General features: G+C 41.8%; 2 protein-coding genes across 16 annotated transcripts; both read left to right on the forward strand.

The window, feature by feature from the left end:
- The first annotated feature begins 167 nt into the window (after positions 1-167).
- On the forward strand, positions 168-5,170 carry nup35 (nucleoporin 35). 3 transcript variants are annotated; one of them, XM_061053589.1, is made up of 9 exons: positions 168-476; positions 1,505-1,660; positions 1,750-1,883; positions 1,997-2,048; positions 3,022-3,130; positions 3,219-3,288; positions 4,100-4,228; positions 4,645-4,779; positions 4,876-5,170. In XM_061053589.1, exons 1-9 carry the CDS (start codon positions 464-466, stop codon positions 4,951-4,953), a joined length of 876 nt encoding a protein of 291 aa, XP_060909572.1. In that variant the 5' UTR covers positions 168-463; the 3' UTR covers positions 4,954-5,170. The 3 variants fall into 3 exon arrangements, with proteins under 3 accessions (XP_060909572.1, XP_060909573.1, XP_060909574.1); XM_061053590.1 differs by having other exon boundaries at positions 1,753-1,883; XM_061053591.1 differs by having other exon boundaries at positions 1,756-1,883.
- Positions 5,171-8,756: 3,586 nt separating this feature from the next.
- ddx3xa (DEAD-box helicase 3 X-linked a) lies at positions 8,757-27,348 on the forward strand. Of its 13 annotated transcripts, none has more exons than XM_061053592.1 (22): positions 8,757-9,094; positions 10,511-10,562; positions 10,776-10,823; positions 11,341-11,400; positions 11,721-11,813; positions 11,911-11,982; positions 14,939-15,112; positions 17,374-17,509; positions 17,836-17,940; positions 18,033-18,132; positions 18,229-18,364; positions 18,517-18,611; positions 18,691-18,789; positions 18,947-19,107; positions 19,215-19,359; positions 20,556-20,700; positions 21,024-21,074; positions 22,400-22,581; positions 23,124-23,241; positions 23,339-23,492; positions 23,801-23,919; positions 24,282-27,348. In XM_061053592.1, the coding sequence occupies exons 1-22, from the start codon at positions 9,050-9,052 to the stop codon at positions 24,374-24,376; spliced, it is 2,385 nt and encodes a 794-aa protein (XP_060909575.1). In that variant the 5' UTR covers positions 8,757-9,049; the 3' UTR covers positions 24,377-27,348. The 13 variants fall into 13 exon arrangements, with proteins under 13 accessions (XP_060909575.1, XP_060909578.1, XP_060909576.1 ...); XM_061053595.1 differs by having other exon boundaries at positions 14,939-15,046; XM_061053593.1 differs by having other exon boundaries at positions 10,776-10,820.
- The last annotated feature ends 262 nt before the right edge of the window (positions 27,349-27,610 follow it).

The raw sequence follows: 27,610 nt of genomic DNA on the forward strand, positions 1-27,610 counted from the left end.
GGAGAACATACAGAAAAGTATAAATAAAGAATAAAAATAATACAGCCTTTAAAAAACTTACATATCTAGGTAAATCGATATTTAAACAGACGTCTCAGGAAAAATGTTTCATAGTAATTCACATATCGATCACTTGAAGATTTAGGAAAAACTACAATGACGCGGTCTCAATGCGCCGGAAGTCACTCTGACAGTGTTTCATCTCACAGGCTGCTCGCACCACCAGATCCTCCACGCTGGACAAAGATACTCACAGCAGACAGAGACGTCTACTTTACGCTATTTTACTGTAACTAGATAGATGTTATATATCACAGTTTATCTAAATAAAGTAGACCCTCGCACAGGAGTGAGATATAGTGACACATCAGTGATTGCTAGCCGTGTTAGCTGGCGTGCTAGCCCTTCGCCCGGCGTCACTTCCTACTTTTGAAAATCGCGGCCAGAAAGAAACGAAGCAGAGATGGAGCTACAAGGTAACCTGATTTATTAAGTATTTCACTGTTGTTTTGTAAAACGTCTCTTTGTTATCAATCTTTTTTATCAATGATATTCCTGCTGTGTTAATGTGTGTTCACAACAACGATGGTGTGTACTTTAACCACTTCTGACCTTATATCAGATATACGTCATATTTCAGGTCAGTCACTTGGTTAAACTTGGATATTTGGCTGTATGTAAGCAGGAGTGATAGTTTCATGCCTTCAAACTTCAACTTCTATCTCATATTTATAACTCATCATAACTTTACGTGATTTTATATTTTGAATCAAGGGTATGTGTTACAGTTTTACAATCATCTGTATGTCAAGTGAGTTTTATTATATTGGGCTAAAACCTTAAAGGAGCAGTCAGTAAGATGTGTAGTGAGTGAAATGATAAAGTGACCTTACTATATGATCAGACATTAAGGAAACATGCTATGTTGAAGTGCTGGCTTCTCTGACAACAATGCAGCAGCCAGTATGTCCTCCTTCTAACTTTAGATTCTGGTCCTGAATGCTCTGGATTTGTTTGGACCAGAAGAAGGTAGGCGGTTTTAAGGCACCCCCACACGGCCGTTTTGGACGCCCCTCGGTTGGCCAGTTATCAGGTCAAACCAACAGGAGTTGCGGCGATGGAAGCGGGCAAGAGAACTGGTTCAGATAGAAGTGATTGTACCCGACCTAAAAAGCCTCTGCATGTTTCTAATAAGCTCCACGAGCAGATACATGCTCAAACTAGGATCAATATTGGAGATGCTTTTGAAAAATGGAGAGAGGTTAGAACACAGAAAGGTTTACAGGTTTTATCTTCACTAGAATCATTAAAGTTGAAAACCTCTTATTCCATTTGGGGCGCGGTTGGCAAGAGCCAATAACAGCTCTCATTGGGCAAGAGGCAGGGTACACCCTGGACGAGTGGCCAGCCATTCACAGGGCTTAGATATAGAGACAGACGAGCCTCATTCTGATAGCATGACAACAGAAATTTAAATAAGACTCTCTCTGTCCTTGTCTCTCAGTGGGATCTGAACCGATGACCCTCGGATCTCCTACTTCTCCCAAGCCGACCCCTGGAGCTCAATTCCTTCCTGGCTTTCTCATGGGAGACCTACCTGCTCCGGTTACCCCCCAGCCACGCCCCTTCAGCCTGACCGCACCCCTCATGGAGAGCACAGGTACGCACTGAGGTCACAAGAAGAAAGACATCCACGTGGAGATCAGCTGATTTTGTGAATTCATCAGTGTGTCTTGCTCTGCACTTTAGTAGGAGGTGGAGGAGGAGGCTCTGCCCCACAGCCCGTTGTCCCCACCCCCAAGGACAAGAGTGGAGCCCCACCTGTTCGCAGTATACATGACGACTTGTTATCTGTGGCGTCGCCCCTTCACACACACAGGCAGGTGAGTACGCAAAGAGCTGTGCCTGATTGATGGAGATGGTCCTGATAATAAAATAATAAGAAACATTCTCACATAGAATCCTGAACGTTAAGTAACCGTCTGTCTCTGTTCAGTCGTTTCCTGTGATGCAGTCTCCTCTGTCGGCACGCGGGGCCTCCACTCCAGGTACAGGAACTCACTGATACTATCATCACTGCTCATTGCAGTGAATTTTGTCATTACAATATTTGGTCAAAATGATATGGAAAAACTTTGTAGGGTTGTCACTTTATCAGAACTTTATGCTCAGATATGATACTAGTAAAAATCAAATTATATCAATATATCTTTGGATATCTAGGCAACAGAAAATAACCCCTTATATTGTGTAATTTCTTGTATTTAATAAATAAAAATTGGGTCACCGAATAGTTTGGTGGTTCTATCATGTCCCATGGGTGGAGGCTTTAGTCCTCATCGCTGCAGCCGTGCTGTTGAATCCGCCCTCCGCCCTTTGCGACTACCGCTCTCTCTTCCTGACACTTCCTGTCTTTCTTCAGCTCTCCTATCTAGTAAAGGCAAAACAGCCCAAAAAATACCGTTGCAGACAAACTCCTTCACCCTGTCTAAATTGCACAAATACTTTGGCAACGTTTTGGTACTGAAGGGTTGCCGATGCTTTTTAAAGAATTCAGACAGAGCTCTCTTTCTTTCTCTCGCAGCACCTTTAATTAAAGATATGATGTTAAAGATTTAAGCTTTGTTACTTTCATTACTCTCTATTATAAAATAATAGATTTTTGTCCTTTTTCAAACACATTGTATTGAAATATTGAACATTTTGACAACTTTACACCCTGACTCTGCATCCTGCTCTGTAGCAGATTTCTTCTTCTGCACCTCCTTACTTTGTTTCTTAAAATGTTGGGAAAGTAATTTAGCTTTTTGTAAAAATACTGGTAAGCTCTACATATTCTAAGATGTTGGTACGCTGAGAAGCCCCAGGTTACAGGTTTTATCAAGTTGTCATAATCAGAAATGTACACAGATTACATCTGATGTCTCTGTTTACTGTCAGCTGTATTCACCTGTCTCTCTCTCCCCCTGCCTCTCCACCCGTCTCTCTCTCCCCTGCCTCCCCACATGGCTGTGTCTCCAGGTGTGCAGCAGCTGTGCATGTCTCCAGCTCAGGTGGATCCCTTCTACAGTCAGGGAGAGTCTCTGTCCTCTGACGATCAGCTGGACCAGACCTGGGTCACAGTGTTCGGGTAATCACACTGCGTAAAGTACTACTCAAACTGTTTTACTGTCTGTTAAAATGTAAATACTTTAAAATACTCTGTTTATGTGTTTAAGTTTTCCTCCAGCCTCGGCCTCCTACATCCTGCTGCAGTTTGCTCAGTACGGAAACATCCTCAAACACACGGTGAGACACAAACTTCATATGGTCATCACTCATGTCTAAGCGCATCAACAACCTTTTTTTTTTGCCATGATGAGCTTAAGATAGATCTATGATTGTAAAAACAATGACAAAATGTATGTTTCGTACATTTTGAGATGAGGCGGGTCCCCCGGGCATGTAATCTGTCAGTGACAATACAAGGTGTGTGTGTGTGTGTGTGTGTGTGTGTGTGTGTGTGTGTGTGTGTGTGTGTGTGTGTGTGTGTGTGTGTGTGTGTGTGTGTGTGTGTGTGTGTGTGTGTGTGTGTGTGTGTGTGTGTGTGTGTGTGTGTGTGTGTGTGTGTGTGTGTGTGTGTGTGTGTGTGTGTGTGTGTGTGTGTGTGTGTGTGTGTGTGTGTGTGTGTGTGTGTGTGTGTGTGTGTGTGTGTGTGTGTGTGTGTGTGTGTGTGTGTGTGTGTGTGTGTGTGTGTGTGTGTGTGTGTGTGTGTGTGTGTGTGTGTGTGTGTGTGTGTGTGTGTGTGTGTGTGGGCAGAGGGACGGAGCGAGCACGAGCTGACGTGCAATACACCTAGCTTGTCTTTAATGTTCTTAGTTTCTTATTCTATACAATGTGTATACTATACACAGATGTTTCAGAGAATATAGGGTCATGAAAACTTGCGTCACAGTCATGGAAAAGTATTGGCAAAAAATGTGTATGAACCCTGCCAGATGTCAAATCAGGTCAGCTCCGGTATACAGCAGAAGGGAAAAGCACTCCTGCTGCGATGTGTGTGATTCAGAAATCATTCAGACAAAGTGGAGCCATCATTGATGTGTTGCTTTCCCCACAGATGGCGTCTCCTGGTAACTGGATGCACCTTCAGTATCAGTCCAGACTCCAGGCCAGGAAAGCTCTGTCTAAAGATGGGAAAGTGTTCGGAGACGCCATCATGGTGGGGGTCAAACCCTGCATCGACAAGGTCAGTGCCTCTCTTTGCCCTCCTGCTCGCCTGATTGCTCCTCTGTGTCAGTTTAAAGCCTGAATACGGTGCTCAAGATGTTTTATACTGTACTGCTGCTTTTGGGTACAATCAAAGTGATGAAGCTTTTTTTTTTAAAAAGCCTCCAGATCTTCAGTCATATTTTTAACCAAACCACTTTCTGAATTGCATCGTCAATGTTGTTCAATTTAGACAGTGTGCAGGTGTTTGCCTTCGATTTTTGCTAATTAAAAACAAAGAATGACCCAATGTTGGGTGCAGATTTCTTCTATTTTTGTTTGTGGTATCAGAACAGGTGTCGATATGGTTTATTTGATACTAGAATCAAGTCGAAAGTCTAAAATTCTGATATCGGGACGAACCTGAATGTGTTTCTTTCTCTTTCTCCTCTTCAGAGTGTGATGGACAGCAGTGTCGCCGTCTCTTCTCCCCTCTCCACATCCTTCTCTTCCTCCGTCCTCCCCTCCACTCCTCGCTCCGCCATCAGACCACTCAGTGCGGCCTACAGGAGCTCCAGCAGCGACTACCAGGTGACGTCTCACGATTCACTTACCTTAAAAAATCTGAGCTGTGCGTATGTTTGGCCTTGAAGATAAATTGATGTTGATGTGTTTGTGTGTCTTTAGGTGGTAGCAGACAGACAGACGCCCAGAAAGGACGACAGTTTTGTCTCGAAGGCAATGGAGTACATGTTTGGCTGGTGACATTACACAAAGCATCATGGGAAACCTGCAGCATCAGAGGAGAGAGGAGAATCTTTGGACAAATGGATGAACTGATTCACTACATGGTGTTTGAGAGAGAGAGAGAGAGTGTGTGTGTGTGTGTGTGTGCGCTGAGGTGAAAGATTTTTCTGTCTCTTCTTTTATATTTAGTACTTTTAAAATATTTTTGTCTCAATAAAGTTTTTGCCAAGTTTAACGTCAGTTGTAGTTTCATTTAAAGCTGATGTTCCCTCAGCAGCCACTGGGGGGCACTGTTCATTGTACAGAGTGCACACACAGTCTTACGTTTTCTTGCTTCTGGACATCTTGTTCCTGAATCCAGGATCATTAATGTTTCACTCTCAGCCCACTCTCTGGTTTCAGTTTTAGCCCCAGACATCTTTAACATTCTGCTTTTGAGATGAACACAATGTACTTGTACCCTGATAAAAGGATAAGCGCTCTGTGGAGACACCCCTTATCCTCATAATGCCCCAATGCCCTGCTGATAAGTTACCTACTTTACGGCCCTTAGTTGCCACAGAAACCAAAACAGCATTGCCACTTTCAACAGACCCAGGCTCTATTTTTTTTTTTATGTAAGCTCCAGGTAGTGACAACACCGATACTACCGCATGGCCCCCATTGGCCCCCACAACTCAACCAGGTAGACCAATGGGCAGCAAGAGCCAGGATATCACCAGGGTTGTCAAGTGCTAACCTCCCTTTTGCCGGTGATTTGTCCGATAAGTCCTACAACACCTCGGGATGGCAAGACTGTGAGCTCCATGCCAGAGCCATCCCCAACCCTGATCGGGGATAGCACCCTCCCCTGTTGGATCATACTGTAGCTCTACCGCACCTACTCCCCTTATTTTCATGACAGAGTTGAGGAAAGAATATGAAAACAAACCCTTCATATATATATATATATACATCCCCTGACTGGTTGTAACTGCTTCATCTGACACCCCCCTCCTTGTAGAGATCGTGGTCATCAATATTCTGATCCCATTCATTCATTGTTGAGCTAAGATGGAGAGATGCAGGTTTAGCTAAAAAAATGTTAAAAGAAGAGAAGAAGAATCATTTAACTTTGTTGAAAGCAAAAGAAGTGGATCTGTTTAATGGCTAGCAGTACAGTGTAAGATATCTGTATGGACTTTCTTTAAAGTGTGAGTTGTATTGCTGTCCAGCAGATGGAGTCTTGAGTACAGCTGCAAAAATCACAAGAACACCAAACCAGGAAGTAGACATAAAGAACTCCACAAACCTTTCCCTTTTGCTTAAAAACAGGTTTACACGTCACACCCTCTCTTTCAGTGATGTTTCACGTTAGGCAACATTCTTTGAACAAGGGAGGTGCATCCTACCTGTCGGGAATTACACTGCACGTCACTGATGACTAATGGATCATAATGTCTTACCAAGTTGCTAACAAACACACTCCTGCCAACACTCTACCTGTCTGCCAAATTGGCTCAGACAGGCAGAGTTGATCAGGTTTTAGAAAAAAACCTGTTTAAAATTCAAGCTTGTTAAGTGTTGTTTGGTACATTATGAGTCCTTTATTCTGTGATATTAACACTTTGACTTATCTCAGTCACATGGAGTTACATTTAACAGATCAGTGATGCCTCGGAGATACAGTAATGGAGGGGGGGGGGGATTTCTTAGTCATGTCAGAAATCTCTCACCAGCTGACCTTTCTCCTCGTAGCCAATTACTCCCTGTGTACCTGATCCCAGCGACATATGGTCTACTCCGCCTCGCTCTGCTGCTGCAGGGGATAAATGACTGGATCAGGCCTCCCAGGCTGCACGACTGTAGCACAGACGGCTGAAAGGAAACCCAGAGGGGGGATGTGAGAGGAGGAAATGGGGGGAGGGGGAGAGAGATTTGGTTTGGCTTATGGTTGACCTACCTGACCTGACCTAGGACATTTGAAACAATTTTATGGAGCAGTCAGCCAATTGGAACAACTTTCAGAACCATGTGAGAGATTAAATCTGTATACAGTCTTCTCTGAGGTCTTAAAGCTTTCATAGTCTCAGCTGCACATTTTGTCTACATGCACAAGTGTTTGTGGCCTGCTCAGACATCTTCCTTGGCCCCTTTTCTACATATACATAGTATATAATTTGCACTCTTTTTTTATGTTTATCACAAGTCTGTTTTTACATGTTTGTCCACCGGTTGCACATTAAATCTAATTGGTCTGTTTGCTTGTCTGTCCAGGGAGGAGGGATCAAAATCAGCTTTACTCACCAGGAATGAGAGCTCTCGATGTACATGTGTACCTGCTTTGATACCAAGTCAACAAACATAGAAGTCCTATGCACCCAATATTGGGCCATTTTTTGTTTTTAGTTACCAAAAAATTCAGGTATAAACTCCTGCTTGGCAATGTTCATCACCCAATCGTTGCCAAGGTATTTGTACAGTGATCTCTGTCTTTCTCTTGCAGTAGCTTAAAATATGACTGAAGATCTGTCGTTTATTTTGAAGCTTACTTTACCGTACTATCAGAGATTGTATCGTTTGAAAGCTTGTTATCTTGAAAATCTGGACAGCCTTACACAGAAATACACAAATCAGCAGGAAATAAACACGACAAGGCAACACTTTGTACAGGCCTACACACATAAATGCATATGTAAGCAAATGTTTATGGAATAGGCCCATGTACAAGAAAAATGACAGCAAATGTAAATTAATGGGCAGCCAGTAAGAAAATGTGCACTGATAAAGAGAATGCTGAAATCAATATGATAATATAGAAGATTTTAAAAAGCTATTACCTGTGATGGTTGAATATAATAATAAAGACGCCATGCATACATTAGGGCAGTGGTTCACAACTGGTCTAGCCTCAGGACCGGCCACCACCACGCCATATATGAGAAATCATGACTAATATTTCTGAAATAGTTAAAACACTCAGATTTATTTAAATAAAAATGGTGCACTTTGGACCACAGATGGGAAAATATGTGACAGAAAAAAGAGATGGAACAAAACAAACATGTTTTAAAAGTGCATAATGGACTTTATGCAACACATTCGCGACCCATGAAAAACAGCTCTGTGACCCACTTTTGGGGTCCCGACCCACCAGTTGAGAACCACTGGATTGGGTTGTATTTTAACAAATAATGTAGATCAGGGATGGGCAACTTTGGTTCACAGCAAGGGCCACATTCATTTAATTCTGACTGCCAGGGGGCCAAATTGTGAGATACAACAACGATAACAGTCAATTATGTCTCAAATTTAACTCAACATATACCAGTGATCAAATATTATTATGGACATATTTCTGAGTTTTATGATTTCATGGCAGATTTTGTCATGTTTTGATATATAAAAATTGACATGAGGGCCACATTGAGGGTTGACGAGGGCCGCATGTGGCCCCCGGGCCGCCAGTTGCCCACCCCTGATGTAGATTATCCTTCCTCAGTTTTATTGAGATAACACATCACTTTGGTGCGTAAACACGAAAACAATCCATGAAACAGGCCTGAGATCTACTTATAAATATTCAATATATATATATATATATATTTTAAATATAAAAAGTTAAGTTTTGGCATCTAGGTTTTTAAAAGCCATATTTTTACGCCAAATGAAACGTTACTTGGTTAGATTTGGGTAGAATTCAGAAACTGTTGTCTTCAAAAGCTCAACTGCGTTTTGTTTTTTTTTGCTGTTAGTTAAACCAATCCAAGAGATCTCGCGATACTTGCCAATCAGCCACTGGCCTCGGGTTACAGCGACGACGATATCTCGCGCTACCTGAGCACTCGATGTCTCATTCCACCGCGATCAAGCCTGCCAGGAGGGGGTTTCAGTTCAGCAGCTCAACAGCGAAGCGTTTCATCTGGAAACTTGAACGGAATTTATATTTATAACTAACACTGTTGTTTTATTTATTTAAAGCAAACGTCGTCGTCTTGATAACTCTAAAATACGTAACTCAAGGTTGTTATTTGTACAGGAAAAGGGAAGTTAAAACGTTTGAGCAAAAGCCGGGCCGTGCTAACAAAGAAAATCCTTTCTCTTCAGAAATAATCCCCCACTTTTCTCTTTAGTTATGAGTCATGTGGTCGTTGATAATCCACACGGTCTAGATCAGCAGGTGAGTACTTTAAATGTTTACTACTTTGTGTTTTAGACGAAGAAATTTGGTAGTTTTCCGTAACACGCACATGTAGTTTCGACCGAGATAGCGGCTCGTTAGCATCGTGCTAAGCTAACGTTGCGGCTGTTAAAATGGAGGCTCTGTGGAGGAGATTGTGATGGCGGAGCTCGTCCCTACGCTGTGCCAGTTAATCAATTATCCAACTCCCCAGCGCCTTGTTGTCGTTTGAATCATCGAGTGATAGTTTTTAAAACATCATAACATGTTGTGTGACGCTTTCTTTTGTCGAATAATTTGAATTAACGGGCATTTACACGGTTAGCTTACACCAGCGAACGTGCCGGTATTCGTTGCTAGCTAGCTGGGCCTTCACGAGCTGAAACGTGGCGCAGGAGGAAATGTTGGCACCGGGTTTATCCACAGTTTAAGTTTTAAAGTCAATTCGTCAAAATGAACACTGAATTAACGCGCTTTTTGTTTTCTTTGTCAAAGCTTTATATTTGTTATTTACGCGTGTTTTTCCTTGTTTTTATTTTTATTTTTTACGTGTCAGCATTTTCCCAGCTTATTATCAAAAACAAATAAGTATTCTCAACCTTTTTTGCCAAGTACTCCTTTGTCCGGATAAAAACATTTTTCAGGAAATAATTTGGGCAAAGAATACGAATAAGTCGATGTATACGGTCTTCATACATTCATTTTATAATATAGCATGCATTATTTATATCCTGAAATGGGAAATAAAGCCCTATTTGATGTTGCATAGAGAACATGTGCTCTTAATTAATGATGTCTTTAATCGGTGTATAGATTTACCTAGAAATCATGATATTGTTTTGTTGTGGTGGAACTTTTTTTAAACATTTGTCACGTACCCCTTGCATTTCTCTCCCATACCTTCCCATAGTTACTGGGCCTTGCTGTGTTGGCTGTTTTTTGCTGAGTAATTTCGGTTCAATTAGCTAAAAAATAGTGCCTTTTGGAGGCGGTCCAACTGTACTGGACTACTGTAGGACTGTCACAATACTAGCATTTTATCTTTTATAAAGATACCAATGTCTGTCCTTTGCACCCAATATTGGGTAATTTCTTGTTCTGCAGCCAATTTACAATAAGATCAGATCTAGGCTGTACTCTTTATTTTTTTATTTAACCAACATCAATGAGTTGCAAGTGAAGATTATTTAACCATAAATTTGTGGCTTCATATTTAAGAAGGAAATTAGCAGGTGCCTATTCTTGACTTCAATGCAGGTGTTACAGAAATGCACATTATGCAGATTACGGTTCATCGCTCCGCATTTTTATCTCCATTCACAATCTCAGTTTTAACTTAACAATTAAAGAGAATAATCTACTTTTGAAGATGGTTTAACTGAATTTTAATCACGTTTCCCCATTTTTTCTTTGAAGCTTGCTGCCCTAGACTTGAACTCTGTTGACGGACAAGGCGGAGGAACTGGCAGTAAGTAATTATTTTACTGAAATAAAGCCATATAGAAATAGAAGTGTTGGGTTTTGTATTCCCCAATGAGTACATTGCAAAAACTGTTGTGAACTATTTTATTTACTTTTGTATTCATAGCTCTTTAGATCTGTAAGTAAAACCAATCATGGTAAATGTGTGGTACAGTTCTTTAACGGGCCAATGACATACTGTTGTGTTCTCTCCACACAGGGCGTTACATTCCACCTCACCTAAGAAACAAAGATGCTTCAAAAAGTGGTAAGTTTGATCTTCTCATCCACTGAGCCACGGTCAGAGCATCCACACAGGTTTCAAGTCTGGTGTTCTTACTTTTAAATTGGTTGCTGTGTCTGTGCATGAGCGCTTATTTTGGCACGTAGGGTAAGTATTTCTTCAAAATGATGGTAACCTGGAAGATTTAACCCAGGCTGCTCATAGATTAAACCAAACTTTTTTAGATTAACATCTAGCAAAAGACAATTTCTCCCAAGTTTCTTGTCCCACATTTGAAAGGAGTGATAGCTGTTGGCTGCTCTGATAAAGTGGAATGTAGACATCTTGACTTTAACAATGTTTTTTTAGTCAGGGTGATTCTTATTACTTAATTTTGTTGTGCTTGTTTTTGCTTCTTAAAGGCATTGATGCAAGACACGTGCCTGGCATATAGAGTCAGATAATTTAACATGTTTCTGGAGATGCATCATTTTGGAACCATGATTCTGTGTCATTGCACACTTGACGCTTTTCTCGTTTTTACTGTTTTCTTGTTCCACAGCAGGAAATGCTTATTCCGCTGCTAGACAGTGCGGTTTTACAGTGGCACCAGTAAATCTCTGTAAGTCCCTTCTGTCTGCTTTCGCTGAGGGCAATCTGCATTTTCAGATGCATGAAATAGCCATTTTTACACAGCAGCAAAGCCAATGCAAAGAGGGAGAGGGATGAGTTAGAGCTACACTGTTAATACACAATGTAATTCTCTGCTGGGATGCTTGAAGTCAAATGAGAAAAATAATTCAGGTTAAGGGCAGATTTGATGTCGACAAAAGCTTGTTGAATCAATCTTCGTTAATTCTAAATCTAATATAGCATTGAGATGAAAAAGATTAATTTCCCCCATGTATTGTCAGCTCATATTTCACATGCAATGTCCACAAGTTTCTTCTAAACAGTGCCCACAACCATGGCAGGCAGAGTGTCAGCAAAGACAAAGCAATGACCCTGCTTCAGGATGGGATGACTGTGCGATTGGTAACTATTAGTGTCAAGTCAAGCCCAACACTCATACTGCATGAGCCAGTAATTACGGGAGAGTCTTTTTATAGCCTGCTTCCCTACCTTTGCTCAGGTTACCCAAGACTGGCCTCTCAAGAGCTTGCCTTTTACCATGCCTACAATGGGGGTTGGCGAAACAAAAGTGGTATACCTTGATCTCTACCTGCATGCCATGCCATCAGCGTGTCGGCAGAGTTTCTTTAGTGTATTTAGCTGAACACTGGGGCATTATCAGCCTGCTCTTGCTTTGTCATGGTCACTTGAAAATAAGCAGCAGAAATCTGGGCCTAACACAGGTTTGTTAACGCTTGCAAGTGAAGTGATGCATGGTGATGGTGTGTCTTCACTGCATCACTAGTGTGACTGTCTTACTGTTAACCACACTCAACTGCGAAAGACTGAGCTGGGACCTTTTTAATGCTTTATCAACATTTAAACTCTTTAACCTTTTTAGTGATAAAAATCAAAGCAGGGATTTAATTTAGCAAATCAGTGTTACAGCTTTACATTGCTGCACTGATATAAAAATCCAGCTCATTAATCACAAGTTCTCTTTCTTTGGAGTGCTTTACAGACTATGTAGATGTAGCTTTTTGTGTTTGGCTGTGGCATGCTTTGAACACCAGTGAAAGAGATTAAAGAACAGGGGGCTGAGTGCATGCCTTTGTTCTAGGAGATTTCTTTAATCAGTCACTTGTCTTTGGTGTGAATTTGGAGTAACCACTGAAATCTCCCTGTGCACTTAGTGGTGTAACCGAAACACGCACATTCACACCTCATTTGCACACAATTGACCACTCCTGATTTACAGTGTTTGGTCTGAAAAGTTCCTCTTGGGCCTGATCTTTGCTTTTGGCAAAATTATTTTGAGGCTCATCATGAGGATGCTGAGACATTTTCTCTTAAGTCTGCAGTTTGTCCAAGCTCATTTGTATTGCAACTGCAGTTCTTTCTCAAATCTAAATGTCAAAGAAATCTTGTCTTTGATGTTGAGCAGGCTTGGCAAAGCTTTTTAGAATTTGCTGTCTTGACTTGACGGAAGTCTGACTTGTATTGTCTGACAGTATCGGGATTGAAGGAGGCTAAGGGGCACACAAACGCTCAACTGTGATGGGGGACTTTCGTTCTTTCTTACCAGTATTGGATTCACTTATCCACTTGTAGCTCAGATTGATGTTGTTCAGAACTCAAAGTGTAGACATTTGCGGAACTACGTGTTCTATCAATTAAATGTACTTTTAACAAATTTATGTGAAATGAAAGCACAATATATAATTTTGGCCCGAAAAAAAAACGTTTGTCCGGTTCATTTTTTCATCTACCCGCCACCTTGGCCACTGAGTCGAGAGAATTTCAGGCCCTGCCTTCAGGAGCTTCCACGTGTAGTTGTATTGTAACATAAAAGTGATGTGGATTAGTAGAGTTGTACTCAACTAGTCTTAATGTCCTTGGTAGCTATGATTCATCATGGCGTGCAGCAGTTTTACCTATTTCCTAATTTTTGAATTATTGAGGTACCTCAGGAAGCTGTTCATATTTTTGTTTGATTTGATCGTGAGTGTGTCTGGATTATTGTTCTCCTTTGCGATACGCTATTCTTGTATAATAAGTCCGACTGGCTAAAACAAGCCACAAATCCTGATAAGTATGACTAGCACCTCATCAAAACTAGCAATTGGTGTTTAGCGATATGACCTCAGATTCATTTCACTGTATTTTATTTTGGTATTCTGGAGTTAAAAGGATTGTTTGATGTTTAGTTCTTAGTTGTAACAGACTGCGTAGTTCAAAGTTTTGTGTTTGTGATAACCTGCCACTGTTATCACCACATATGACTCCTTCATAATAAAGGCGTTTCAACAGAACAATTTGCGGGGAGTTTTATTCTGAAAGTTTTGTCTGAAATAAAATACGTTTGTCATCAAATAAAAAAAGATTTGCAATCACAGTTGTCTGAAGTATTTACAGCCTCTGACCATGAGTCCGAGCAACAACCTGCTTCTATTGATCATCTTGGACTTTAGACACTCGGGTCATCAGTTGGAGGACACTTTCAGCAGGCAAACGCATAGGAATGGAGATGTGAATCCATTCCAGCACATAGCCTTTATCACAGCCCCGGAAATCACTGAGCGTTTTTAATAACATTAAATTGAACATTTCTTTTGAGCAACTGTTTCCTCGCATGTGCACTATAATCAAACACGCGTGTTTAAACCAGTAATGATAGTATTGCAAAAACCGTGTTTGGACAGACCATAATACCCGGTGCCAGTATTGATACTGGTTTTCTTCCCACTTTTTCTTGCAATGAAACATTCAGACTAGACAGTTTGAACTACAAAAAAGGTTTTGCCTTCTTTGAGTTTGTTGCATCCTTTAACTGTTTTGGCGTGTTTCCTCTACTCTTGAAGCGTCAGAACAATATTTCCCCTTGCTTTTTCTTGATGAAAGCCCCTACCTGTCATGTGTCAGGTTTTTACTAAGACTTACACATAGCTACATTCAGCCATTTTTGCTGACTTGCCTCAGCAAGACCAATCAGAGGATGGATCTGTATGGCTATTCTGCTGCCTATGATGCTCGTGTGACTGAGACGGCACCTAATTGGCAGCTGTAACGGTCTGTTGTCACCCCCACCAGTCCCCCTCCTCAATCTGCGCTGATAACTGTGAGGCCATTGGTGGGGACAATGACACAACCATTGTGCACAGCTGGGCAGATCATTGTGGTGAATTTCCCAAACAATAGATGCTGTTCATCCCAAAAACTAAACATAAACCAATCTTGAATAAGGAGGAAAGAAAATTGTAATTAAGCAAACACTTCTCTGCAGCTTTTCCCTTGCACAAGTGTAGAACTTGCTTTCTTTTTCTGCCATTTTCCCCTTTGACTCACTGTGTGAGACACTCAAATTAAGAGAACAGGATCTAGTTACTTGCATCCCAACTCTCAAATAATTTGGCCTAAAAATAGATCAGCACTTAAAGAGACTTGTGGCTAGTCTGAACTGTGAGCACAGCCAGATGTTAAATGTGTGCAGCTTACTCCTCTTCAAAAGCCTCTAATTCTGTTTCTCCTTCCTTTTTTATGGAATGAAGATTCACCCGGATGGGACGGTGGACGCAGCAATGGATTTGTGAATGGTTACCACGACAATCGCACAAACGGGGGCTTTGGAGGCCGGGGACCCCCTCGCAATGATAGAGGTGGGCGAGGCGCCTACCGTGGTAACAGGGGTGGAGGCTCGTTTATGCAACCATTACAGAATGCAGGTGGGGAAATCCTGTCGTTCCTTAAAGTTTCTCAAATAAAGCTGCAGAGTAGTTAAAATATAAACTCAGACCTCCCCCACCCTTGTTTTAATCAGACTTATATAATGCACTGCATTTGCTTTATGGCTTTGCAGTAAATCAGATTTAACAACATCGGATATTAGGGACATTTAAAGCAATCTAAAGTACTTGCATTAGCTTGTGTACAAGTTCTATGGAACTCGCTGTACCTCAAAACAAAAAAGTTGGACACAGACCTCCTGGATGTACGCTATGTTTTATGCGCTGTCGCCCATCAGTACTGCTGGGTTTCCACACGTGCCGACTTCTCGCTTTATTACATCCGGATCCTTTTTTGAAATAGTGCGGTACAATTTAAGAAGCACTCGCAAGAAGTTAAAGAAGCCTGTTCGTTGGTGTCAACCTCGGCCCTCAGTGTGTGAGTGTTGGGAGGCGAACGTGCTCAGCTGAGAGGAGACTTTTGTGTTCAATATATATACAATAATTTAATGAGAAGAAGACACCCCTGGCTGTTTACTTCTTCTACTGACTGACTTTTCCATGTCTGTAGAAAGCACTGGTACCTCAAATGTATTTGCTGCTTTTCTAGAAATTTCTCTTCCATTTTAAGCTTGGGCCCCCCCAATGGCATCATGTGATGCCACTATGTTTTCAAGCCCCCAACCGCTCAACATATACTCATCAGCCACTTTGTTAGGTTCACCTTGCTAGTACCAGGTCGGCCTCCTTTTTTGCCTTCAGAACTCTCTTCTTCGTGGCATAGATTCAACAAAGTGCAGGAAACATTCTTAAGATATTTTGGTCCATATTGACATGATAGCATCACACAGATGCTGCAGATTTTTCGGCTGCCATCAAAATCCACAAGCTGCTATTGGACTGAGATCTGATGAATATGGAGGCTATTTGAGTACAGTGAACTCATTGTCATTTTTAAGATGATACGAGTTGGTACACTGGTCATAAAGGGATGGACACGGTCAGCAACAATACTGAGCTAGGCGGTGGCGTTTAGTCAATGCTCAATTGGCAAACAAAGTGACAATATCATTACACCACCAGCAGCCTGAACTGTTGATACGAGGCAGGATGGATCCATGCTTTCATGTTATTTACTCCAAATTCTCACCCTACCTTCTGAATACCGCGGCAGAAACAGAGACTCATCAGAACAGGCAAAGTTTTTTTTTTTTCCAATCTTCTGTTGTTTTGTGAGCCTGTTTGAATTGTAGCCTCAGTTTCCTGTTCTTAGCTGACTGAAGTGGCACCCGGTGTGTGCTGTAGCCCATCTGCACCAATGTTCGACGTGTTGTGTTCAGAGATGAGTGTGCATTCCTCGGTTACATGAGTTACTGTTCCCTTTCTTTCAGCTCGAACCTGTCCGGCCATTCTTCTGACCTCTGGCATCAACAAGGCATTTTCGCCCAGAGAACTGTCGCTCACTGGATAATGTTTATTTTTCGGACCATTCTCTGTAAACCTTTCAGATGGTTGTGCGGAAAAATCCTAGTAGAATAGCTACTGTTGTTGAAATACTCAGACCAGCCACTTTCAAACTCACCCCTTCCCCATTCTGGTGCTGGGTTTGAACTTGAGCAGATCATCTTGACCATGTCTACATGCCTAAATGCATTGAGTTGCTGCCATGTGATTGTTTTATTAGATATTTTCACGAGCAATTGAACAGCTTTACCTAATAAAGTAGCCGGTGAGTGTACATCAACATAAACTAAACCCTAACCTAGAGTCAGTCAATTTATTTTTCTTTTTTTAAACACATTATATATTTTTGGAATTTATCTCTAATCTTTGTGTCTGGTGTAAATTCATTTTCAGCTTTACGTTTACCCGGAAATCCCCTTAGCTTTGCTAGCGCTGAAAATGGTGTCCATTGTTTTTGTTGAGCCTTCCTGGCCACCTCCCTGTCATAACTCCAGGCCCCCCTAGGGCTCCCCTGCCCCATTTTGGGAATCAGAGTTTGGCTAATCCAGAAAGCCCAGTTACAGATGTTACACTGACTCAATTAAACCATTGTAGCCTATAACATGTGCGCGAGTATCGAAACGTTACCAGAATATTAACGTACGAGTACTCTTATTTGATATGCACTTGAATTTACTTAATCAAAGGGAAACTGTTCCAGCTTAATCAGACAGTTACATCCTCTCAAGACGCCTGTGTCATGATTTCCCAGATAAATCTCCCTCTATATAACTCATTGGCTCTTTCTTGGTTCTCAGGGTTTGGCAATTTCGAGAACAAAGACGGAAACTGGGGAGGAGCTCCCAGGGAGGCTGCCTACAACAACTTCGGAGGACGCAACGATCGGGCCAAAACTGGCTTCTACAACGACCGTGGGGCGGGCTCAAGGGGAAGGTGAGTGTTTTAGTGTCCCAAATTTTCTGCAAAGGAATGGGTTATCGTGGTCAACTCGCAAAACATTTGAAAAGTAACATACAAGGAAGTCTAATAAGACTAGTTAGAGCCGTGATGTTTGAGAAGGACATAGCATGAACATAAACAGGAAGTTAGAATACAGAATTTATAATATGAAGACCAATTTGAAGAAATGTAAGAGGTCTTTCTACAGTGGTTTTGAGCCTAGCATAGTTGCCTTTTATCTTTTAAAGATTGACAGTATTTAAAACTTGTGCTGTTACATCCTGTCTTTAAACGCTTTTGATCACCTGTGCGTGTTGCAGATATGAGCGTGGAGGCTTTGCTGGCGGCGGAAACAATCGCTGGTCGGAGGACGTCAAAGAGGAGGACTGGTCCAAACCAACTCCTCCCAATGAGCGCCTGGAAAAGTAAGACTGATTTCTCATCAACATAAAAAGCTTTACATTAATCTTACTGTTGCATTAAACCCTAACTTCTACATACTTTTTTTTCTCTCTAGTGAGCTTTTCTCTGGAAGCAACACTGGGATAAACTTTGAGAAATATGATGACATTCCCGTGGAGGCCACCGGAAGCAACTGCCCTCCCCACATTGAGAGTGTGAGTCTAGACTGTAATTGAGCTGGTCATACTATATCATTTTGATTATTTTAGATACAACAATTTATCACACTGGTTTGTGTATTCATTTTGCAGTTCCATGATGTGGACATGGGGGAGATTGTCATGGGGAATATCGCCCTGACTCGTTATACTCGTCCCACTCCAGTGCAGAAATATGCTATCCCCATCATTAAGTCAAAGAGAGACCTGATGGCTTGTGCCCAGACTGGTGAGAATCATTCTTGTTTTCATTGCAGAGAAACCAACCTTTCAGAATAAACTTAACTTGTATAAATGTAAAGTAAAGGTTGATTCCTTCCTGGCTCCTGGTGTTTTAGTCAAAGTACTGAAATCAAATCTATGTTCCCTGTTGTCTTTCAGGCTCTGGTAAGACTGCTGCCTTCCTGCTGCCAGTGCTGAGTCAGATCTACACCGACGGACCAGGAGACGCTAACGCATCAAAGAACTCCGGACAGGTACTGAAAAACAAAAAAAGATCAGACATATCCAGCGTTTCTATGCAACTTGTTTTAATAAATGTGCTTTCTTCTTCAGGAGAATGGAAGGTATGGCCGCCGTAAGCAGTACCCACTGTCCCTGGTCCTGGCTCCAACCAGAGAACTGGCTCTGCAGATCTACGATGAGGCCAGAAAGGTGAGCTCAGAGCGTACAATTGTTTGAAACTGGAAATAATACTTGTATGTTTTTTGTGCTGGAATATTTGACTGAGACCTCAGAATATTTAATCAAATCTACACTGAGTTATGTGATATCATTCTTCCGGACCACTAAACTTTATTGTTGGTCGTAGTTTGCCTATCGCTCCCGTGTGCGTCCCTGTGTGGTGTACGGCGGTGCTGACATTGGACAGCAGATCAGGGACTTGGAGAGAGGCTGTCACCTGCTGGTGGCTACACCTGGACGTCTGGTTGACATGATGGAGAGGGGCAAGATCGGTCTGGACTATTGCAAGTCAGTATAACACATTGATCGATGTCAATTTAAGGAGAAAAGAAAGATATTCCAGTGTGACTCATAGCTTTGTTTTTTAAATAAAATCTGAAATGTGTTTTTTGCAGCTACTTGGTCCTGGACGAGGCTGATCGTATGTTGGACATGGGTTTTGAGCCCCAGATCAGACGCATTGTGGAGCAGGATACCATGCCACATAAAGGCATGCGTCAGACGATGATGTTCAGCGCTACCTTCCCAAAGGAGATCCAGGTAAGATACAATTGCATCAAGGCAGGAAATAGGCTGCAAAAGAATTGAAGATACCAGCAGTAGCCCAGCTAGCAGATTCATAATCATTAAAATCATGATCACTTTTATTAACTAATTATTTGTCTATATTAGGGGTGTAATGGTACACAAAAATTTCGGTTCGGTACAGCAAAGGGACCTGTTGCAACACTTTTTTTTTCTTTATTAGGGAACATTTATAATTTCCCTTTTACAAATTGGCTAAGTGCAGCATTGACAGTACAGACTTGTATACCTGCTCAGGTTACTTTTTAATAACATTTTAAATTAAACATTGTATAAAAATAAACTTATGCTGCATCCTTCAACCAAAATAGTCTCCAATAAATAAAAGATATGAATGAAATAAAATATTTTAGAATGAAATGAAGTGATTAATATAGCCTATATGTAAAAATGTTTTTTGAATGCCCTTTGAGCACATAAAACATTAACATAAACTTAATCACATCTTGGACAGTATAGTTTCATTGCAGAACTATTAATATTTCCCTCTGTAAGAACTTCAATGGCATTTATTGTGGCTTTGGCCCGTTCAGAATTACTAGCTAAAGGTTTTCTGTTGGGGAGGGACGGTGTTCATTCTATCAAGCTGCACGTTATGCTTCCAAACAGACGTGTCTCCCCCTCCCCTTTTGTGCTGCTGGAGCAGGATCATTGCTGAAAATGAAAACAAAACTTAAGAGTCAGTCTGTAAAAAGAAACTCCATCCCGGTTATATGCAAACCGACAGGGTTCGAGGAACTAGTAACCTGCACAGTTTATGTTAAGTTACTAACTAAAAGTTGTGTCCCATATCCGCGGCCGCAGCCTTCCTTCACACTGAGGTGTGCTTCCGCTTTACAGTCCGTGTGGGAACATAGATTAAAGAACGTCTGTTCTGCGCGTAGGACCGAAGGCCCTGTATTGAAGCGGTCCGGTCCGAGTATGTGTACCTTTACACCCCTAGTCTATATCATTTAGCCCCAAGTCTGTTGACTTAATTTTTGAGTTACTGTACTTTGGAGTTGAGCCAAATTTTAGCTCCATCACACATCTTTGGATTGGATGCTTAGTCATCCAGGTCATGGTACATTCAAAGCTTGATTCAAAGGCAAGTGCACTGGTTGAAGATCTTGCCTAATGTAAAGTTACTGATGCAATGTTTGTTTACACAGATCCTGGCTCGTGACTTCCTTGAGGACTACATTTTCCTGGCGGTGGGACGTGTCGGTTCCACCTCAGAGAACATCACTCAGAAGGTGGTGTGGGTGGAGGACAATGATAAGAGGTCCTTCCTCCTCGATCTGCTCAATGCCACAGGTGAGGATTGCATGAACAACTAAAGACCCTCTCCCCCTCCCATCAAGGTCACTTTGGACTCTAACCCATCATCCTGTGTTTGTCAGTCTGCCTCACATCAAGCTAATATTGACTTTGCTACATCTCTGCTAACAAACGTTGTACAGTACATTGTAGCTAGAGCTTGCAGTGATAGTTAGAAAATCAAAACAGACGCTTATACAGGGGTGAAGCAGGCGCCGATAGCTGTGTTTTAAGGGGTTTGCTTCTCATGATGATCTAAAGCTGTGATTTCTGTGTACTGAGCAGCCTCAAATTTACTGGCCGGTTTGGTTTTATCTTAGTTATTCCCAGTGAGGTTCAGGAAAATGTGACAGAGGGACCGGAGAAACCTGGTAAGTATGAACATATACCATAACTTCACTCCGACCCACAAGCCAGAAACATCACATCCCAAAGCTCATCCTGTCCCTTCGCTCCCCGGCTGACATGCTGCCTCACTTTTGTTTGTTTTCTTTCATTTCAGTAAGAGCTTGTAGGACATTTTTACCTTTGCCTAGCACATAACCCTTCAAACTGATATGGGAGTTTTTAGCAAAGCGGTGCTCAGGTCAGCTTGCTTAACACGGCCATGTTGGCTGCTTGTCATAAAAAGAGCTCTCAGTTTCCATGAGTCAGGATGGTGCTGTTAAATCTGTCACGGCCACCTGCTAGAACACTGAACAGAATACAACCGTTAAGACCTCAAACGGCCATCAAGATAAGACAGTCAATATCTTTCCTTATTGTTAAGCCATAGACCAAGGGTAATAAGTAATGTGTTAGTAACCACTTAACTGTTCCCATGGTAAGAGGAGGTGCAGCTGCTACAGTTAAAAGAAACCTGATGTATAATTAATGTCATGTACAGCCCTGCTGAAGCACTCACTAGGCTTGAGGTAGTCAGCTGCTAGACAGTCTTAGTTGGACTGAGTTTAGACTCTGAAAGATCTCAGGCTCTTGGATGGATGGATGTGGATTAAAGTCCTTGGCCTGGTAAATCAGTTGCAGGGTTTAGCTTTGAATGATGTAACTTTATATGGCCCCATCCTCACCATCGCCTTCAAACTCAAATTCTTTTATCCTAAGCTTATATTCAGGTAAACCATTAGTGCTTCATATTCAGATTGTAACCTCAAATAGAGGTTGATTCTCTAGGTTGTCTTGGGCTAATCTGTTAAAAAAGAAAATGTCTGTTTTGGCAACAAAGTAAATCAATATTGGCTCTTTTTTTTGCTGTAGTATCAGACTGTCATCAAGTATTTTTGATTTATAGATATTATATTATTAGTGAGTTAACAGATGTCTCACTCTGTAGCTAATTAAAAGGTCCCAGGTGTAGTTGAGTTCTGGACCACATCTGCTCCAAAAAATCAAGCTAAAGCCAATCACTAGTTGTCAGTGAATGTATAGCTTCATATGCAACCCCTGTCTCCATTTCCAAGTTGTCATTTTGGTTTTTTATTTTACTTTGTGATCTTGCAATTGCTGACTTTATTTTTTTTAGTTTTGACAGCTTTAACTTCCTGCTCTCATCTGTTACTTTAATACAATCCTCCCATATCCTTCTTCCCTTTTCTCAATTGTTTATTTCTACCCCCCCCCCCCCTCCTCCTCCTCCTCCTCCTTTCACACTCTTCATCCTGCTCTCCTCCCTCTTGTCCCCCTCTTTATTTCACAGGTAAAGACTCATTGACTCTGGTGTTTGTGGAAACCAAGAAGGGAGCCGATGCCTTGGAGGACTTCTTGTACCACGAGGGTTACGCCTGCACCAGCATCCATGGAGACCGATCCCAGAGAGACCGAGAGGAGGCTCTGCACCAGTTCAGGTCCGGACGCTGCCCCATCCTGGTGGCTACAGCTGTAAGTAACTGACTTTCTTTGGCAAATAACTTGCACTGGTTTATTGGGGTTTCACAGAGGTCTGAGTTTGTTGTCTCTTGATATATCTGAACTTTTACTGAAGCTACATTTTTAATTGTATTCTGCAGGGCTTGTATTTATGTGTCTTTAAATTGGTTCCCTTTATAATCCATAACTGGAGATAAGCCAGATCACTTCTTTGACCCTGTTCCAGGTCTGTAAACTACCTGAATTTAAGCTCAAAGCCAGAACTCTCTCGATCTTTAATTTGCTCAGTTTGAAGAGGAGCAACATAAGTAAAGGATCCAGGCTTTTTATTTAAACCTTTCTTTCACAAATCCGGAAATGACTGTAATACAATATATATACCGGGGTAGCAAGGCCCTAGAATATAAACGGATATTCATTTTGTTTATGAAGGCAACATGATGTTGTTTGCTGTTGCTTACTAAGAAAAACTCTAAGGTATTCATGACATGATAATAAATGTGTCTGCTTGTGGTCCTACTAAATGTTGACGTTTAAAATGTGAAATTTTTCAGGTGGCTGCTCGAGGTCTGGATATCTCCAATGTGAAGCATGTTATCAACTTTGATTTGCCCAGTGACATTGAGGAATACGTTCACCGTATCGGCCGTACGGGACGTGTGGGCAACCTTGGTATGATTTATTTATATATACTACATTGATGATGCTTATCCTTAAAAGTTAAATGTCTTTGTAATCTAACTGTTGCTCTTCCGTGTGCTTTGTGCAGGTCTGGCCACGTCGTTCTTTAACGACAAAAACAGCAACATAACCAAAGATTTGCTGGACATTCTGGTGGAGGCCAAGCAGGAGGTTCCCTCCTGGCTTGAGAGCCTGGCCTATGAGCACCAGCACAAGAGCAGCACCCGAGGCCGCTCCAAGAGGTACACAGCAACTTTTTGTTTTTCTTGTTTTGTATTTATTTGAGACTAGAAAGAGTGGGGGGTGACTTGCAGCAAAAGGTCAAGGTTGGATTGAACCCACTGATGTGGCGTCGAGGCGTCTCTGTATATGTGATGCAAGCTCTTAACCACCTTTTAACCCAACTAAAGCATTTTTAATAATGTGACCGATGTGATACTCAGATACACAACTGCTCTAATGACAGTTTAGCCTCAACACACGGGTTTAGAATTTGCTCCACCTTGAGTACATGTGCACAATAACACTGACACGTTCATCTCTCTTCCAGGTTCGCTGGTGGATTTGGAGCGAGAGATTACCGTCAGACGCCCGGCGGTGGAGGCTTCACCAACAACCGTGGAGGACGAAGCACTGGAGGCCACGGAGGAAACCGCAACTTTGGTGGAGGTAAGAATACCTACTAACTTAATGATGATGGTTGTGACGATGGTTTTTGTTTGATGACGACAACCTATAAGATGGTTTCTATACTGATTAGAGCTCTCAAGACCTGCCGTCAATGTTGTGCTTTGCCTCAAAGCTGATAGTTTGACATTGTTCCCTTTTTTCTAGATCCTTGCTTGTGTTGTACTTACTCTCTGATGTATGTCACTTTGGATAAAAGTGTCTGCTAAGTGAATTGTAGAAGAAATTCATGTTGTTACATGTATTTGTAATTGATCTTAATCTGCAGGCCCTAAACAAAGAGTAGAGAACATGTTTTAAAAAATGTATTTGATTCTGACCATCTCTGATCTCTGCTTCCACAGGTGGCTTTGGTGGCGGCGGCGGCTTCTATGGCGGCAACGACGGCTACGGAGGAAACTACGGCAACTCTGGTAGCGTGGATTGGTGGGGCAACTAGTCGCCATAGGAATAGGTTGCCATGCCAACCCAGCCCAATGGAAACCACATGTTAACTAAAGCCAGACCATACCAAACCCTCCCTGTGTAGCTTCACTGACACACAGTACATTACCAACCCTGGTTCTCTGCCATTCGCTTCTCTCTCAAAGGAAGTGCCGCACGACGCGAAAGGAAAGTCACCAGCAGCAGCACGTGCACACGCACCGAGAGCGCAGAGACTCGCACACCTCAGAGTGAGCATGGATGCTGACATGCATTGTCCGATAGCAACTTCGGACTTTCATTGTTCAAAGTATTTTTGTTCTTTTTGTGGAAAAAACCCCCAGAATAACCTGAGGATCATTTGTATGTTAATGTACTGTGCCTTTGGAATTTAAACAGGAAATCTATGTTTTCATTTCACCAGACGAACATGGCCAAGAGCTCTAAAAATTTGATTTTATGATTATTTTGTTTGGTGAAAACTATTAGGAAGTAAACTAAGCTTGGACTTAATCAAACCTTGGCAAATACTGAGGTATTGTGGCCCTGAGCCATGATTCCATTTGAACTTCAAATTTATCGCAGGAACATCATGTAGCCTTTTATAGTGGAACAGCTAATGGAGCCATTTCTCCGTCTAATCAAACTGGGCCACTCTGTGAAGCAACTGTATTTGAGCCCTTCAGTGGGACAAAGTTACATTTGTTTCTTTTTCTTTTTTTGCTCACTCTATCCTGGACAGGCTCCTTTAAACGAGTGTGACAGTCATTCCTATCGTAATCTTAACTAACACAGAACTCTTTAAAGCTCAGTGCCAGCACACGCTGAGGTTTAAACCAGAAAAATCACTGCTGGAAACTTGTTACTCCACATTTTTCAATTGACTCGACAGTGTTACGGCAGCTAGTATGTTACCCAGTGCTAGCTACACCAAGTGGGCGGTGTTTTTTGTTTCTTTTTACTTGAGACATTTTTGGTGCCGGTGTGTGCGAAATTGAAAAACTGACTCCTTCAGTTTTTTGATTTTTGAATTGTTTCTCTACAAATATGTAACAAAACAAAAAATGCCTGCCATCTTGACAGTGAAGTTCAATATGGCTGCATAAAGGACCACAGCATCGGGGGGGCACAGCGTGGTGTTAGTGTTTAACCATGAGGCCCGGATGGTATTCTACGCTGCAAGTGTTTTGTTTTTTGGTCAAGGAAGGAAAGACATGAGAACTGAGTCGCAGGCTTAACTTAATTACAAAACGTTTTCTCTTTTCAAGCTGCGTTGGAGGCACGGTTCATCTTAAAAAAGAGACAGGCATTCTGATGATCACTGAGGTTTAAACAGCCGGGAGCTGAGCACGCAGCAGCACTCCTAACACTCGGGGCGGGGGGAGGGGTACTAGGCGTGGGCCGCAGATTTTCAGTGCACCGCCATCGTCCGCAGCTTTGGTTTCCCCATTGCTGCATTGTAAAACTGTGGAGGTGGCCAAAGATCAGGGAGGGCGGGCGGGGGAGGGGGGGTTCGGGGAGTATGTCCACCTCTTGAAGTACTGTCAGGTTTATCTGCTCAGACGTTAGTAAAACCCAGAGCAGGCGTCTCCTCTCAAAGAGGAGAAGCCGTCGAGAGCAGGAGAGACGGGGCATTTTCACCCCAATTTTCTCATCGGGTGTGTTGTGCCTTGAAACTTTTTTTGTTTGTTTTTTAAGAAATTGAACTATAAGCGGATGCACTGACAGTGTTGAGAACTTGAGATTGAATGGTGCTACTTGATTTAGGTGTGTAGGCCCTTTTACGTCGTGCCCATCAAGTTTTACAAAAAGTTCTTTTATTGCACATCTAGAGTTTTATATAGATGTCTTGGATATGTGTCCTTAAGCTTCCAAATATTGTGTGTGAGGAGATTGTTGAAAAACGCAGCTTGTTTACAAAGGGGAAGGGTTCTCAACGTTAAAACCAGGATTTATTTGGGACCAGGGGATTTAGCAGTCGGGGGAATTTAGCCATTTGCACAGATTTCTAGATTCTACTTTTGCTGCTAGTTTTGTGTAATTTATTAAGCATTTTTGACAAATATTTATTTTTGTAAGCCTCAAAGTGATTCTTTGAAAGTTTCAGAAACTTGACCAAAAGACAGTACAAAAAAACACTGGCACTTGAATGTTGAATGTCACCTGTATGCGTGAAATTTATATATTTCGGGGTAGTGTGAGCTTTTTAATGTTTAAGATACATTGGACTCAGTCAATAATATCCACAGCTGTTTCAGGCCTCCTCAGGGCCGGTCATCTCTATTTGATTATGACAAATTGGTCGACAAAATTTGAAATGGAATTGAACAAACATGCCAAGGTTTGGAATATAGCTGTCAAAAGAGCAAATACATTTCCTAAGCATATCAGTGCAGAAGTGTTCAGATTCTCCAATTGTGTGCATTATTGATTCTTTACTCCAATTTGACCCGATGATTCTTTTTCTCCAGTGAATGTCTGGCACATGGCAATCCTTAAAGAAACAAACGTGTGGTTTATTCTCATTGTTGTATTTGCATATATGAAGCCTCCGGAGTTCTCTGACAATGTGTAGCCGGTCTGCGCCGCAGCGTTATGGAAACGTTCAGGATCAACAGGAGGTTCTGCGCACGTTGAACCAAAGACTTGTTCCACATTCTGCAGAGAACCCCGGAGCTCTTTAGACGTAGAATTTGCTTTTCTGTATTAGCTTATAGGCTCTGCACTGCATGGGAAATACTCAGCTGTGCAAATTGTATGATTTTACCCAAATAAAATGTTTGAATGCAAAAAGTATCAGGAAAAATCAAGCATGTTTCATGAAGACTTGTTTACTGTAGTTGTGCAGAGAAGACCTGTAGCAAGCAGCCTGTCGCTGCCTTGTGTGGATACGAGGCAGACGGGCAGCGAAAATTCAATTTGGTATTGTAGATTGGATGGGCTTCATTTCTTTTGGAAAAAAATATAAAGTTTTCATTTGTAAATTCACCTGTGTCTGTGGTTTTATTCCCACAAACATCACATAGTCTGCGTGAAGTTTAACATCCTTTTAGACGTGAAGTCAACCTCACCTTAGGGAAGGGAAAAAACAATCCTCAACTTTGTGCAACTGCAAATGAAATGTAGGATTTAGCGTTCTGCTTTTCCGTACAAATGTGCTGCTTACAGAGGTACGGGCATTTCCCACAATTCCACGATACAGAGGCCACAATACATATCTAGATAATGACCATGTCCACAGAATTCACTA

The sequence above is a fragment of the Labrus mixtus genome, chromosome 13 (genome assembly GCF_963584025.1).
Source record: "Labrus mixtus chromosome 13, fLabMix1.1, whole genome shotgun sequence".
Taxonomy (NCBI): Eukaryota; Metazoa; Chordata; class Actinopteri; order Labriformes; family Labridae; genus Labrus; species Labrus mixtus.

What these genes read in the sequence shown, in the direction of transcription:
- nup35 (XM_061053589.1), top strand. An exon ending in TCAAACCCTGCATCGACAAG is followed by an intron (nt 4,229 to 4,644) that starts GTCAGTGCCTCT and finishes TCTCCTCTTCAG; the next exon opens with AGTGTGATGGACAGCAGTGT. An exon ending in GCTCCAGCAGCGACTACCAG is followed by an intron (nt 4,780 to 4,875) that starts GTGACGTCTCAC and finishes GTGTGTCTTTAG; the next exon opens with GTGGTAGCAGACAGACAGAC.
- ddx3xa (XM_061053592.1), top strand. Translation starts at nt 9,050, where the DNA reads ATGAGTCATGTGGTCGTTGATAATCCACACGGTCTAGATCAGCAG. An exon ending in CCTTCCCAAAGGAGATCCAG is followed by an intron (nt 19,360 to 20,555) that starts GTAAGATACAAT and finishes TTGTTTACACAG; the next exon opens with ATCCTGGCTCGTGACTTCCT. An exon ending in GGGACGTGTGGGCAACCTTG is followed by an intron (nt 23,242 to 23,338) that starts GTATGATTTATT and finishes TGCTTTGTGCAG; the next exon opens with GTCTGGCCACGTCGTTCTTT.